The following is a 14,756-nucleotide window of genomic DNA, read 5'->3' as shown; positions in this document are numbered from 1 at the left end:
AAGGCTCACCTGCTGGCGAAAGGATTTCTCCCAAATGGGATAACACTGATTAGCAGGGTTTAGAATGACGTACTGCAACTTGGAGTTTAATCATTTGGATCTGCCGTCGTTCTCCTCCCTATACGGGAAAAAGGTGCGTTGTTACTGGTGTCAGCGCCTGCCTGGTTGCTGGCTTTAACTATACTTTTCTTGTCTACTTTTCTTGTTTTATTTTTATAGTTTCAATATTGTTTACACATTTCTTTTATTGCTGGTCTTCTTGATTCTTAGGCGGTTGTTCACATTTCTGGATTTCCTGTAGTATGGGTGTACTAAGGAGGTACTCAAGATAAGCAAGAGGTTCGCCCTTCCCTGGGATGGATCAGGAATTGCCTGTTGAACTGGCACACCTACACAGTGGGTTTAGGCAGTGCCTTTTCTGACTTTAGTGGAGCAGAGGGACTGCTTGTTTGTTTTGTACCAGAGAACTGAGGCAAAAATACACCCTGAGCACTCACTTTTGAGGAGTGCAATATTTAAGAGAAGAATTTTATTGTCTAGCATCTTTAAGTAATAGCCACAATGGCGCTGTTCCTGGTGAAATTTGACCTGAAAAAACGTGTGCAATTGGCCCAGATGTTATGGCTGATGTACTGGTTTGCAGTGATGGCTGGCGTGCTGGTTTTTGCCATGGGCCTGTTTTTCAAGATTGAGCTTCGGAAGAACAGCGAGCTGATGGATAACAGTGAAAGCCACTTTGTGCCGAACCTGCTTATTGGCGTTGGGCTTCTGGCCTGCGGCATCAACGCGTTTGGCGGGAAGATCTGCTACGACTCGCTGGACTCCACCAAGTTCGCCAAGTGGAAGGGCGTCATGAAGCCCTTCTTGATCTCCTGCCTGATCTTCATGGTTCTCCTGATTCTGACAGCCCTGTTCTGCTTCATGATGCGGATCCCCCTGCAGTTCACACTGGCGGAGGGACTGAAAAACGGCATGAAGTTCTACAAAGACACCGACACGCCCGGGCGCTGCTACATGAAGAGGACGCTGGACCAGATGCAGATGGAGTTCAAGTGCTGCGGCAACAACAACTACAAGGACTGGTTCGAGATCCAGTGGGTTAGCAACCGTTACCTGGACTTCAGTGCCAAGGAGGTCAAAGAGTGAGTGGTGTCATCTGTTTGCACTGTTAGTTTGTAATTCTAATCTCTGTGAATGTTTATCCACTTTTTATGTGTTGTAGTGCAAAAGTGCAGGCTAAAACATACAGAAAGAATGGCATCACTGAGAAAGGTGGGACTGGAGTCCGGTGTCATTGAGCCTCTAGCGTCACGCTCTACAGTACCCTTTCTTTGTGTCGTGCTTAGTCTATTCTAGTAGTCATTGGCTGATCTTTGAGTTTTTTTCTCTGTCAGACTAATGTCTTGATGGTAGATATCTGATCATTAGAACAACACTGTTGGTGTATGTTTTGACTTCTTTGCGTATTGTTGAAACATTTGATCATTTGGTATGAAATGGGGGGGGGGGGGGGGGACTTTTCAGTGGCATATCCTGTGTGATGAGAACCTCATAAAGGGGATGAGGGGGTTCAGTTAACTGATAAATCTATAGTGAAGGCATTCATTTCCCTGAGGGAAATAGATAGTAAGGGGCTGATTTCGGGGTGGTGGTGTGTGGGGGGTCAGCGTGCAGTGTAAGTGGTATCAGGCTCGCGAGCCAATTTGGACTTAGCAGATAATCTTCTTGGATCACATTTCCTCGTCCTTCAAGGCTTACTGTCCCTTCCAATCATGCCAAGACCCAGGCGACTGGCTGGGAATAGACCCTGAAATCACCATCATGGCTCATCATGGCGTGGTGATGACGGGTCATCTTATTAGCACTTCTGGGTAATGAAGACAACCAACCACCTATTCCTAAGAGTACCTTTTATATTTCCAATACATTTGCAACGGTGTGGTTTTGAGTGGGGCAAATTGCTGTCGGAATTGGCATTGTTTTGTTCTTTCGGAATTTTACAGTGACAATCAGGAAAATTTAGATCAATGTATTTTTGTCATTCTTCACTGTTGATGAGGCGCACAAATGAGTTTCATTATGAAGTTTCATTACAAGGTTCAGTGTGAAAAGCATGATTGAACTCTACAGTGCAAACTGGCAAACTGAGTGCAAACTGGCAAATTAGCAAAATCAGCTATTCTACATTGCTAACAGTAGGTGTTGACTCTTAACATGCTAACAAGAAGGTAAAAATCATCAGGCCGTGAGTGTAAGTCGCCCCACATGACTCCAGGAGGTGAAATCTTAAACCAGATTTACAGTTGCCCTACAAGCGTCAGTCATGCTTCTGGTGCTAAAAAGATAAGCGGCAAAAGGTAATCCTTGATTACCATAGATACCAAGAGTGAATTGGCATAAACATGAATCACTTTGGTGATGTACATTCCCACCTCACACAAGAACTGAGTTGAATTATTGAATTATTAGTTGAATCAATTATTGAATTGAGACAGTGATTGTCAGTATCCAATGACGCTCTGCTTTTTTTTTTTTTTTTGCATACACAAGCAAATATCTCTCAACTGTGGTTTCAAATAGGCCAACTAGAATAAAAAAAGAATCTCAAGACTCTTGCTTTAAAGAGGTTTCCAAATGTTGGAAATGCTTCGATTGCTTCGATTAGTTTAACCTCAAAGCCCAAAATCGGTTTGGTGAGGTGACAAATCACCAACGTGTTGGTTTACACTGTGGTTGAGGAATGTATAGGCAGACTTCAAGTGCAAAGAAGCTCTAAAGAGATATCACCTGGCTCTCCAGCCTTCTGGGTAACTGATAATCTAAAGGGTTTCACTGACAGTCTGTATTCACGGCATAGGCTTTCCAGACAGAAGAAAAACACCATTGTTTGGTGTGGCTTCTGGTGCACTTTGCTTGCACAGCAGATGAAGCCTGTTGGAACACTTGACCTCAGGACTTCTCACTGACCCCCTTGGCTGTCCGTGGAGCAATAGTATTAAGTGCTTCGTTCTTAGAGTATCTGTAGAAGTTGATATGTTATTTGCTGCTGGCCTTTTCCAGTGAAATAAATATGATACAGTTCAGTGCACCTACGTTTGTACATGTTCTCTGAACCTAAAGATGTCGAATCAGCAAGACAGAATTCTGTGTACTTATTTCTTTTAGGCTACTAATGTGAATTAGAAATGGACAACTTATGTGCCATTTTTAGTTCTCAATAAGATTGAGTGAGACACAGGTATATATATCTTGAGATGTGTGTACACATGAATAAGACCCTGACCTCTGACCTTTGACCTGTGCCTCTTCCAGTCGAATCAGCAGCAACGTTGACGGCAAGTACTTGATGGACGCGGTGCCCTTCAGCTGCTGCAACCCCACCTCCCCCCGGCCCTGCATCCAGATCCAGCTGACTAACAACACGGCCCACTACAGCTACGACCACTACAGCGAGGAGCTGAACATCTGGAAGCGTGGGTGCCAGCAGGCCCTGGTGTCCTACTACGGTGGCATGCTCAACACCATCGGGGCACTGGTGATTCTGGTCACATTGCTAGAGGTGAGTTGAGGAGTCAGATGGAGAGAAAAGAAGGATGAAGAGGAGGAGGAGGAGAGAAACCGAGAGATTCTCTTCACCTCTCTTTCACTATCTCTTCATTCAACTCTTCAAGTCTTTTTTTCCCTTCATCTTCTCTTCCTCCCTTCTCTGTTTATCTATTCTTCTCCTTTCCCCCTCTTTTTTTGTTCACCCCTCCACACATCTCGTCCCCTCATTTCTCAGCCTGGGAGAAAATCTGGGCTAATGAATGGCGTTTAGGGGGAGAGAGACAGTAAGGGAGACCGTATCATGGCGGAGTGGATGGCCTGAAAGTGTTGAAGATGAGGCCTTTGGAAAAATAACAAGAACATCCATTACCAAGAGACAATATATAGCATTGACATTCTTCTCTACTTCCATACTGAGAGACCTGAAAATGGCAGACACAGCAAATGTACAGTATACAAGTTGAAGAGTAGGGTAGTTGCTCTTATGTCAAATTAAAAACTAACAGTTTAGTAGTTAGTAGGAACTCAATGCAACAAAAGTCAGTACACCTTTCATTACTGAGATTCAAATATATATATTTTTTTCAATACTTCGTAAATTCCGCCTTTATTTTTGATGACGGACTCAATCCAGTGTTGCCAGGTACCAGGTCATAGTTTTCACTATTTTCTTCTTTAGAAACAGTGTGATTTTGATCATCATGCTGGAATATTCCTTTTCTGCCAAGCTTCTGGAGACTGGGAGTTACCCTGTATACCAGTATTTTGGTATATCCACAGACATTCGTGGTGCCATCTATTAATGTTATCTTCCCAACACCATTTGTACTCATGCAGCTCCATGTCACACTCCCCTCTGCATGCTTCTCTGTCGGGACGATGCATTCACTCTGGTCGTCCTGGTTTCTGCAAGTGGAGACATGCATGAAGACAGTCCATAGGACCAACATTTTATAACCATGTTCGTGTAAAAAGCGTAATTGGAAATCACAGGTGTACTCAGTTTTGTTTCAATGATCACCGGTTTTCTAACTTGTGTGCCAGTGATCACAGATGTTATTCACTTTTGGTGCAATGAGTTTCTACTTGAATTTAATTGAACTCCTCTGTATGTTCAATATAGCCTTTCTAAGGTATTTGGTTTTGATTGTTCATAAGAGGAAATACTCTACTTGTCAACTCAGAAATAATGCAATTATTGAGAGGCGATACAGTTTTGAATCATTTTACATTTAAGTGATATGGCACAGGGGTGTACTCACTTGCAGCTGTACACTGCATTTCTTTATATTATGTCCTACAAACATACATCTGGTATTCTGCTCTAGTCTTAGAGATGAGCACAACCACTAGCAGTGGCTTCTTTGGACCTCCCGTAGGCATACTTATTGGATATATGTTTCTTGGCACTGGGCTGAAACAGGTTGGCGCTAATGGTTGACTGCTGCGCACCTACTGGTCAAGCCAGATGTTGCCGTGGGCCACGTGCGATCGAAACCAGGGTGGCATGTGTGGTAGCAGTAGCCGGGCTGGGTTTAGGCTAATTCGGTCCACTAAGACCCGCTTGGCACCGTCTGCCGATGTCCGCACAGGCCAAGCCGTCCCCGAGGAGGAACACACACAAAGCAAACGAAGTTGCGCTGTTATGATTCAGAACTTATCCATGGCTTTTGTGTCCACACATTGTTTTATTCTTCACTCTTGCATATTTGCACAGAACAAGACCACGATAAAGGTTTTTAATCATGCTATGATATAGCCTGATTCATCTTGTCATGTCATGTCAACCATTGGTGACGTATAGCATCAGTGCAATATGCAATGTGTAAATATGCAAGTGAGCTATTGCTTCTGAATGCAGCAATACAGCATTTTTAACAAATACTCAAATATGGCTTATTTATGCTTATATGACACATTGCGTATTTTTTTAAAGCTTACAATTAACTTAAACCACCGTCTAGGAAATGTCCCCGAAATGCCTTTTCAGTAGTACGAGTAAATCCCTCCACTGAGTGCGTAGTCAAACCTCAAGCGGAATCTGCAGGAGCGATCATGTGTGGTAGCAACCAAAGGGACCTTGGACCTGAAATAGTCCAGCTTACACAGGTAAGATGGAGTGACACTGAGGAGTCAGGGAGATCGGAGGGGCGCGTGATGTTTTAATCTGGAAGAGGAGGGAGAGCATGGACATGTGGGTCGAAAGTGCCAGGCCTTTAACAATCCTTAGTGCAACAACTACTTGTTGGGCTTGTGTGCAAAAAGCTCTTCATCAAAGACAAACTAATATGGCATTGTATTGTGATGGGATATTCTCCCTTAATTTCTCTGAAAACATCTGTTGACACCCATCTTTGATTAATTAAATACAAATTTAAAACAAAATAGTTTTGGACATGACACTACAGTTGGATTAAAATATTATAGGCTTGTTTACAAATGGTTACCCATAGTGTTCATGATATCAAACCTAGGCAATCACATCGCATTTTAAACTTTACATCCCATTTTAAAGTTCTACACCATGCATAGATCGAAATAGGCCAAAAGTATAGTCCTCATAGATTCAGGGGTCTGCCAATTATTTGTTGAACCAGCACTTCTGATTTTTGAGCACAGAAGGATTTTTCATTCTTTTAGCCTTTGTAACTTCTTCTTACTTGCACAGGTAATGTTGCACCTAAGTGACTTGTTGGCGTTGAAATGTGACGTTTACATGGTTTTGTTGTGGTTATAGAGAGGTAAAGAGTCAGACTGCAAATCTATAAAAATTACAAGTGCACTTCTTTCTCTGGCCTGTAGGGGGTAGTGATGGTGGGTCTGCAGTATGTCAACACTGCCATGTCCACTCTGGTGAACCCTGAGGACCCCGAGAGTGAGAGCGAGGGCTGGATGCTGGAGAAGACGGTGAAGGAGACCTTCACTGACATCATGGCCAAGATGAAGGCGATGAGCAAGGGGGGGCAGGTGGAAGAAGGGGAGGGTGATGCCGTTGCCACGGTGAGCTGAGCAGACCCCGCCCACCTCGAACTGAGACCACTCCCCTTGTCAGGGGGAAGAATGTGAGATATTTATTGCCTCTTTGATGTGAGCACCCACCCTCTAAACACACTGAACACATTGACACGCTTCAAAGCTACTCACTAAGGCCAACACCACACTACTGGTTGCCAGGGTAGGAAGAGAAGCCATGTACAAAACTAGAATATTTGTCCATAGGTTAATGCAAATCATGTATATAATAGAACTAAATCTCATCAATAAAATCTCACCACAATTCTTGCTTTTGTGTAAAAACTCTAAACTAAACTCTAACATATCTAAATCTAAATGTGTCGTTTGAAGATCCTAGGCACACAACTTACTGATACCTCCGGCCCTACATAGTTTTTTTTCTTTTCAAGCATGACAGATTCCAAGAATTGTGTGTATAAATGTGAATTTGCTCACTGAACGACTGAATCACTTTGTATTCCTATTCCCTTGCTCGTATTTTTACCATTCATGCTGTAATACACAGTATTTTTTCTTGTGTTAAACATTGCCCTTTTCTTTTTTATTTGCTTGACATTTGAGTAGATATTTGACCTTCAAACCAAATGCTGTTTTGAGTCTGTTTAACATCAGTAATATTCTCATTACTAAACACACCAGTCTTCTAAGACCAGAATGTTACTAAGCAGCTTTCAGTGCAATTCAGACCTCATACTTTTTTACACATCAGATATGTTTTCGCACTAAGATCGGCTAATCATCTGGAAAAATTATATTTCATCCAAGACTCATTCATTCTCAGCTGTGTAGTATCATTCTTTTTCTGAAAACTGGTACATTTGTAAATACTCTGTAATACCGATCTCCAATGTATAAAATCTCTGACCGAACTGGGCTTAGTTGACTGATAACTGAACAAGTGGGATAAATTAGAAAGGTGCTAAATGTTGACTGATATGCAGGGGAAAGGTGCAGATGTGTAGATATTTGTGTCGGCATTGTACAGTCTCATTTTCTTTTTTTCTTCATATGCATTGGAGGGGTTTAAGTGAACACATTTATTTATCCAAGTCACTAGCCACCTTGGATTGGGCTGTTAGAGATGGGAGTGGGGTTTTGTTAGAGACAAACTTTACATTTTTTTTTACACACCTGGCCATCTTTCCATTTCCCACAGCGCTCGCAAGAGCGTCTTGTGATTTGTGTGATAGTTGGACTCCACAAAATGACACAACAATACTCTTAAGACATCAGCTAAGCAACACAAACAGCGGTTGTTGTTGTTGATTGTTGGTTTTGTTGTTGTTTGTTGTTCAAAATGCTTTGAACGCTGGGCTATCGTTGTGCGGAAGGGGTGCAGAGGGGAGTCTCTCAGAAACAGGAACAGAAAACCAGGACACGTGACACACAGCAGAGGAGGACATTTGTTGATTGGCAGCTAAACCACCCCACTGACCTCCGCACTTCTGGCCCCTAGAGTTCAAGGTTCAAAGGTCATTGAACACGAACGTACCCAGGCTATGGCAAGCAGCACAAGAGAGTTCCCTCGTTTAATTTAATCACACTCTGTCCATTCCCCAAAGCCAGGGGTTGTTTCATCTCTATACCAAACATTCTGTAATTTTAACTGGTGGGTTATCTTTGTAAATAGTGTAGAATTTGGACATATTATACTTTTTTAACAAACAACAAAGACACACTGTTATACACAGTAATTTCACTGTACAGAAATACAGATTATATTTATTGTTTTTAATATGAAGGGTGTGTTTGTGTTGTGTAGAATGTTTTATCTAAATAAACAAATATTAGTTTCGACATTTACGTGTGTGTGTGTGTGTGTGTGTGTGTGTGTGTGCATGTGTGCGTGTGTGTGTGTGTGTGTGTGCAAAAGATCTAAGTGGAGGAGGCCAGAGACTAGTCTCTGCATGAGGTCTCCCTTATCCCATGCGATCAGCTGGCTAATTATGTGCTTATTGCGTCCACGTCCTTCTCAGCACATGACTGTTGCCATTGCACTGGGCAGCTCAATGTGAAGTGTGACGCCGAGGGTGGACATCACACGTCAGGGGTCAGGGGTCAGGGCGGTGGAACATGGGCCCCGAACACACGCGTATGACACACATGCATGACACGTACACTCAAATACATCGTCATGCAACTGTGGGGACTACAGATGTTGTCCCTGTTGTGTTTCAAGCTTCTATTAGTTGACTACAAATCATTTGATCATTTCAAAGCAACAAAGTTATACTGCCATTCATTCAACATAACAGTTTAAAGGTTCTTCTTGTATAGTTAAAAATTGGGTCGCAATATTAAACAAAAATGTCCGGCTGCCATTCTTGACCACACAGGGGTCAACCAGAGGTAATTTCCTCAAGCGATTCTTTGAAATTCCTGAAAGCACTGGTTAGAACGTGTCAAAATAACGTGTCAGTACTTCTAGTGCCACATATACGCAGAGTCAAGGGAGAGAGAGGAAGGGAATGAATGAATGAATGAATGAATGAATGAATGAATGAAGAGGACAACTTTCTTTGGGTATTTTCGTTTGGCCAAAGCACATAAACAACAGCTCATCTGATCTGATAAGATCAGTAAGCAGCTTTAGCAGCTCACGGCTCAGCGAGCTGGCAGGCAATCAGGTGATGTTCTCTGGGCCGCTGCCACCCGTGTAGACCAGTCCGACAGACTTCCTGTGGGGTGCTGATCTTTACTGATGTTGGTCTGTGTCGCTTGTCCCAGTTTTGGTTGGATAAAAAAAAAAACATTAAGATGGACACAAACGTTTCAGAGTGAAAACAATGCAATTTTTCTCTGTGTGTAGTCGCTGCGCGCCTTTGTCTTAGAGTTGCCCCAGGTAACCCAGGTGTCTGAGGGAAGGGTCAGGGTTGGAGCAAAGTGGGATTTCTACCTGTCTTAACTAAGTTGTCCCAGCAACTCGCACGAAAACACAGTACACAAGGTATTTAAGACAATTAATAGTGAACTGTAGTTACAGTGACCATGGATAGTAATCCCTAAAGACAGATTAAAAATCACGTTTATCAAGATGAGAGTCTGAAGTTTTAATGTTTTATACACATAAAATGTACCTTACAGTACTACAACACACCTTAAACCTTTTCCACAGCACCAAGTCATCTCGTGGTGAGTTCAATTTTCACTTAAAAGGATGGGTGTTTAATGATACGTCTGCTGAAATGGGGCCACAGGTGGAATTTGGGCTTCTGAATCTTCCATGAAGACTCCAGTCCTTGACACAGAGAAACAGGCCATAAACAGATCACTGGATGGCATCCACAAGCCTTTGTGAGGGAGGATTAGGTCAGCAAGCCGTGTCACAAGGGTTACACACTTAAAAACGTGTGATCCATACGATTATCTAACTCCACGGCTTGCATACAGGGATTTGACCTAATGAGGAAGGTATGTCCTGGTTTAAGTGTTTGGAATTCCAGAGACAAGAATTCTGGGTATGTGACATACTCCGAATCAGAATCGGATTTATTGGCCAAGTATGTCAAACACAAACAAGTCGTTTGGTTCTGGCTGATGGTGACTCTCAAGCAATACAGACAACAATGTACATAAGCCCTGTGCTATGTCAACAGCGCTAGCCCAATTTTATATATTTTATGAATATGTATTTTTTATATTATATTTATTTTTTATAAATATAATTTGATAGGAAACTGACGTCTGACTGCTTCTGCTTGTCACGCTTTTCTTCAGGCTTAATTGGTGTTGAATTTTAATACCCAGGGTCTGAAATTATATATATATACGATTAAAATATTTAATCGCGATTAATCGCATTTATGTCATAGTTAACTCAAAATTAATCCCGATTAATCGCAATTTTTTATCTATTCTAAATGTCCCTTCGTTTATGTATTTTTTCCATCATTTTATTTTTATTTTAATGCCCTTATCAACATGGAAAAGTGGATTGGCTTGCTTTATGCAAATGTTTTATTTTATTGAAAACCAACATTGCCAAACAGGGCGGTACAAAATAAAAGTATAAAGTGCACATTTCAGGTAAACAAGGACTCAGTGCAGTTAAACCATGGCTTAATATTTTCTTTTTTCCAAGTTTGCTGGGAACATAGCAGTCAGGCCTCTTATTTCAGAAACAATGAACTGTAACAGTTAGGTTACCAATAAAAGGTAAGCCTACTACTTCTTTGCTTTCAGCCAGCTGCCTGTTGACATTTTCAGACAACAGTGAAGCTCGCTTCTTTTGCACAACACAACTTTTAAAAGTAAACTTTCCATTCAGAAGCTTTTTATCATCCATTTCGCTGTATCGCGCTCACCATTCACTCAAACCGTAACGTTAGCCTACTACACAGTTTGCGAGGCCAAAAAGAATGTTAATCTTAAAAAAAAAAAAATCTCGCGATAAAAAAATGAACGCCGTTAAAATGGGTTTGCGTTAACGCCGTTAATAACGCGTTAAACTGACAGCACTAACATATATACATACATATATACACATATATATAAACACACATACATACATACATACATACATACACATATATATATGTATATATATATATATATATATATATATATATATATATATACACACACACGCACATATATATTTCAGACCCTGGGTAGAAAAGAAGAATTCTACAGCCCTGGCTGTGGTTAGTGTTAGCAGAGGTGTGTGTTTCATATAGTCATTGACAATTAGTTCTAAGCATGTCTTGTATTGTAATATTGTCAACTGTTTGTGTGCTCCCTGTGTAGTCTATATTAGCCCTATGTTAAGCAGAGTTCACGACTCTGGCGAAAGGTTGTATATATTTCAGCTCAACTGCCGATCAAATTACACCCCTCCCTTTGATGCTCCTAAGTTCCTAAGTACAAGTTCATGTTTAAATTAATTACGTGTCTGTTACATGTACATATGTAGGCTATATATAGCCCAAAGGCTACCTTATCCATGCACTTAAAAATAGACTGGAAAAAAGATTACATGGCTTCCATTTGTGGTATATTTACAGCATATGATAACAATGATGTTAAAAAAGCCTCGGTTTTTTGGATTATCTGATTACTTATTTGTTTGCCAAATTGAGAATATGTTTATGATGGATAAGTTGCAATAACCTATAACACCCATTAGCCAGCTGTTTTAGCACTCAAACTGTGGTTATTCAATTGTTTATGTTGTTGCTCCAGGTTGTTCCTTTCTGATGCCAAGTTAATGGAGACTTGTTACTATTACAGGATGTGGTTTTAAACAAAAATGCTTAATTGTATTGCTTTAAATAGGAATGATTCCTTTAAAAAAGAGGAAAAGTGTCCTGGTGTTGCAGTGAGAGGTTGCCTGAGGACGCTAGAAGACCCTGTGTCATGCACAGGTAGAGGACCCTGTGTCATGCACAGGTAGAGGACCCTGTGTCATGCACAGGTAGAGGACCCTGTGTCATGCACAGGTAGAGGACCCTGTGTCATGCACAGGTAGAGGACCCTGTGTCATGCACAGGTAGAGGACCCTGTGTCATGCACAGGTAGAGGACCCCGTGTCATGCACAGGTAGAGGACCCCGTGTCATGCACAGGTAGAGGACCCTGTGTCATGCACAGGTAGAGGACCCTGTGTCATGCACAGGTAGAGGACCCTGTGTCATGCACAGGTAGAGGACCCTGTGTCATGCACAGGTAGAGGACCCTGTGTCATGCACAGGTAGAGGACCCTGTGTCATGCACAGGTGCGTTGCAATGTGGAAGGAGAAGAGAAAGAATAGAGCTGAAGTGAAGCACATGGCAGGTTTCTCCGGCTAGTACTTTATTTGTATGATACAACAATTGGTATAAAGTGTTGCAACTGTGGACTTATGTCGTTTTGTATGGTGTATTTGTCTTGACTGAATAAATATATAATCCACTCACCAAAATATACATTGAGGGGTTAAGAAAAAACATCAGAATCCCATTCATTCAAGAGAGAAACCTTATTCACATAACCTTTGTTACAGTATGTTGTTAGAACTGTTTTGTTTTATTATTAGTTATTGTTGTTGATGTGTCACACAATAGTGTGTGATTTATAAATTAAACTTTATCACAGGTATGTATGTATACATAAATAACAAGATCTATATGTCGTTCGCTACAATTATGTCTTGTACAAGTATGTCTTGGAATGTATCCCCCCAAGCATGCCCGTATTAAGACTTCATGGTGCCCCTGGGTAACAGTGACTCTCTGGTGCCCACCTACCCCCACCCCGCAGAACACAAACCATACCTATCCACCGGGGTAGTAATTTGAGTAGAAATACTTGCTTACTGTACTCAAGTATTATTTCTGAGTATCTGTACTTTACTTGATTGTTTTTTTATACTTTATATACTTTTTGCTTAATACTGCTCCACTACATTTTCCATACATTGATGTAACCTATGTAAAGAATAATGCACTGGGAGCAAGTCAGTTATAAGAAAATAACCGTTCGACACGTTAATAGCACTTTCTTAACCATGCATAGTAAAGTTATCAATCTTCTTTGCAATTATAGCACACCAAACAATGAAATCTGACATTACAAAAAGCAATCCAACGTTAGTTGGATTCAGTTATCATTAAACCAACTCACAGCACCGCAAATAAGCTTTGCAGTTCACAAAGCTTTCCAAAACTAACAAGAAGTGATGACGGCTATCAAAAACATCGGCGAGGTTATGCATTTAGTGACACCCACGTACACTGCTCAAACCTTTGCAAGCGCAGTGAGTCTACTAACGAACTATCATTTCAGAACCATTGGGAGCAGACAGCACACACACACTTTGCCTTCTGAAAAACACAGATTTACACTGTTCAAACCTTTGCAACCGCATTTTTTAAAAAGTGGCCGCATTTTTACACTCTTTAACTTTTTTCAACTGTCGTTTTGCATTACCGCTGCCGCTTCATCTTGATCGTTCTGTTGGTGCCTCTTTCGCTGAGTTTGTGCATTGTGTTTGGAACGTCAAATTGTGCTGACGTGGGGTCAGAATGAAAAAAATATAATTTTTTTTTAACCAAAAATATATCGTTTGCTTGGTGCCCCTGGAGTCTTGGTGCCCCTGGGCAGTTGTCCAGTTGCCCATATGGTTAATCCGGCCATGCCCCCAAGGGGGTAATACTGTATTCAGTATTGGGCCTAATTATGGCCCAAAATTATGGAGACCATTGATGTGTGAAGTGATTTTGGTGACACTACACTGTTGTTGAAGTTATTGAATATTTTTTCCAATAAAAAAACCCTCCAATCTCTGTGTTGTTGTGTAACCAATGGGAGACCATTGATATGTCAAGTGATTTGGTGACACTACAATGTATAAACTTGATTTATTAGATATTTTTCCCAATAAAAAAATCCCCCAAATTGTGCAAAAGCCTTTTTTCCCAAGCAAGTGTTGTAGTATAATCAACAGGAGACCATTGATGTGGGAAGTGATTTTGGTGACACTACACTGTGTAAGAGTGAAGTAGCCTGTTGAATATTTTAGTTTCTTTTCGATGTTTCACTTTGGAGACGGTCCCTGCGCACCCGAGACCAATGTTATTTGTATAGCTCGGTTATAATGAAACTTAGGTTGTTGCTCATTGTCTACTTTACAGTGTTGTAGTATAACCAACAGCAGACCATTGATGTGTGATTTTGGTAGTACTACACTGTAAGAGATTTTTTGTAGCATCTTTTCGGTGTTGTACTTTGTAAACGGTCCCTGCGCACTTGTCTCACAGCCGGCTGCACGGAGACTAATGTTATTTGTCCAGCTTGAAGGACGGCTGGTTTTGATGAAAATTAAGTTGTAATTCGTTATCTACCTTACTACGGTTGGAGAGATGCGTCCTTTTGACGTGTATTAACGTTTCGCTTATGATTTATTGATCCAGGGAACTTCGAATCTGTGAATATCTTCCCAACTTTACCGAAGTGTTTTTTGTTGCTCCTCATTGTGTAGCACCGTGGTCGTACTACGACACTACTACTGACGTTACACTGGACACTACTACACTAAAATAACTACAAATGCATGTAACAGACACGAATGAACTATCATGATATTGTTATGATAATGAATTATGTTATGACAGAGCTGTACTGAAGTGCATTGACAAGCTGCTATGTGGCTTGATGTAGCCACCTCTCCGTAGCTAATGTTGGCTGATAGTACCTTCATAATCACGATCCAGTGCCAA

At 41.2% G+C, this 14,756-nt stretch overlaps 1 protein-coding gene across 1 annotated transcript; it reads left to right on the top strand.

Moving 5' to 3' along the window:
* The first annotated feature begins 49 nt into the window (after positions 1-49).
* prph2a (peripherin 2a (retinal degeneration, slow)) lies at positions 50-7,158 on the top strand. Its single transcript, XM_012819114.3, has 3 exons — positions 50-1,142; positions 3,313-3,559; positions 6,349-7,158. Exons 1-3 carry the CDS (start codon positions 562-564, stop codon positions 6,553-6,555), a joined length of 1,035 nt encoding a protein of 344 aa, XP_012674568.1. The 5' UTR covers positions 50-561; the 3' UTR covers positions 6,556-7,158.
* Positions 7,159-14,756: the final 7,598 nt, after the last annotated feature.

The sequence above is a fragment of the Clupea harengus genome, chromosome 23, assembly GCF_900700415.2.
Source record: "Clupea harengus chromosome 23, Ch_v2.0.2, whole genome shotgun sequence".
NCBI lineage: Eukaryota > Metazoa > Chordata > Actinopteri > Clupeiformes > Clupeidae > Clupea > Clupea harengus.
The sequence above is the reverse complement of the archived record's forward strand: the minus strand, read 5'-3'. Positions and strand labels throughout refer to the sequence as shown.

Coding starts and splice junctions, on each gene's coding strand:
- prph2a (XM_012819114.3), top strand. CDS start 562: ATGGCGCTGTTCCTGGTGAAATTTGACCTGAAAAAACGTGTGCAATTG. Junction 1,143..3,312: donor AGTGCCAAGGAGGTCAAAGA/GTGAGTGGTGTC, acceptor TGCCTCTTCCAG/TCGAATCAGCAGCAACGTTG. Junction 3,560..6,348: donor TTCTGGTCACATTGCTAGAG/GTGAGTTGAGGA, acceptor TCTGGCCTGTAG/GGGGTAGTGATGGTGGGTCT.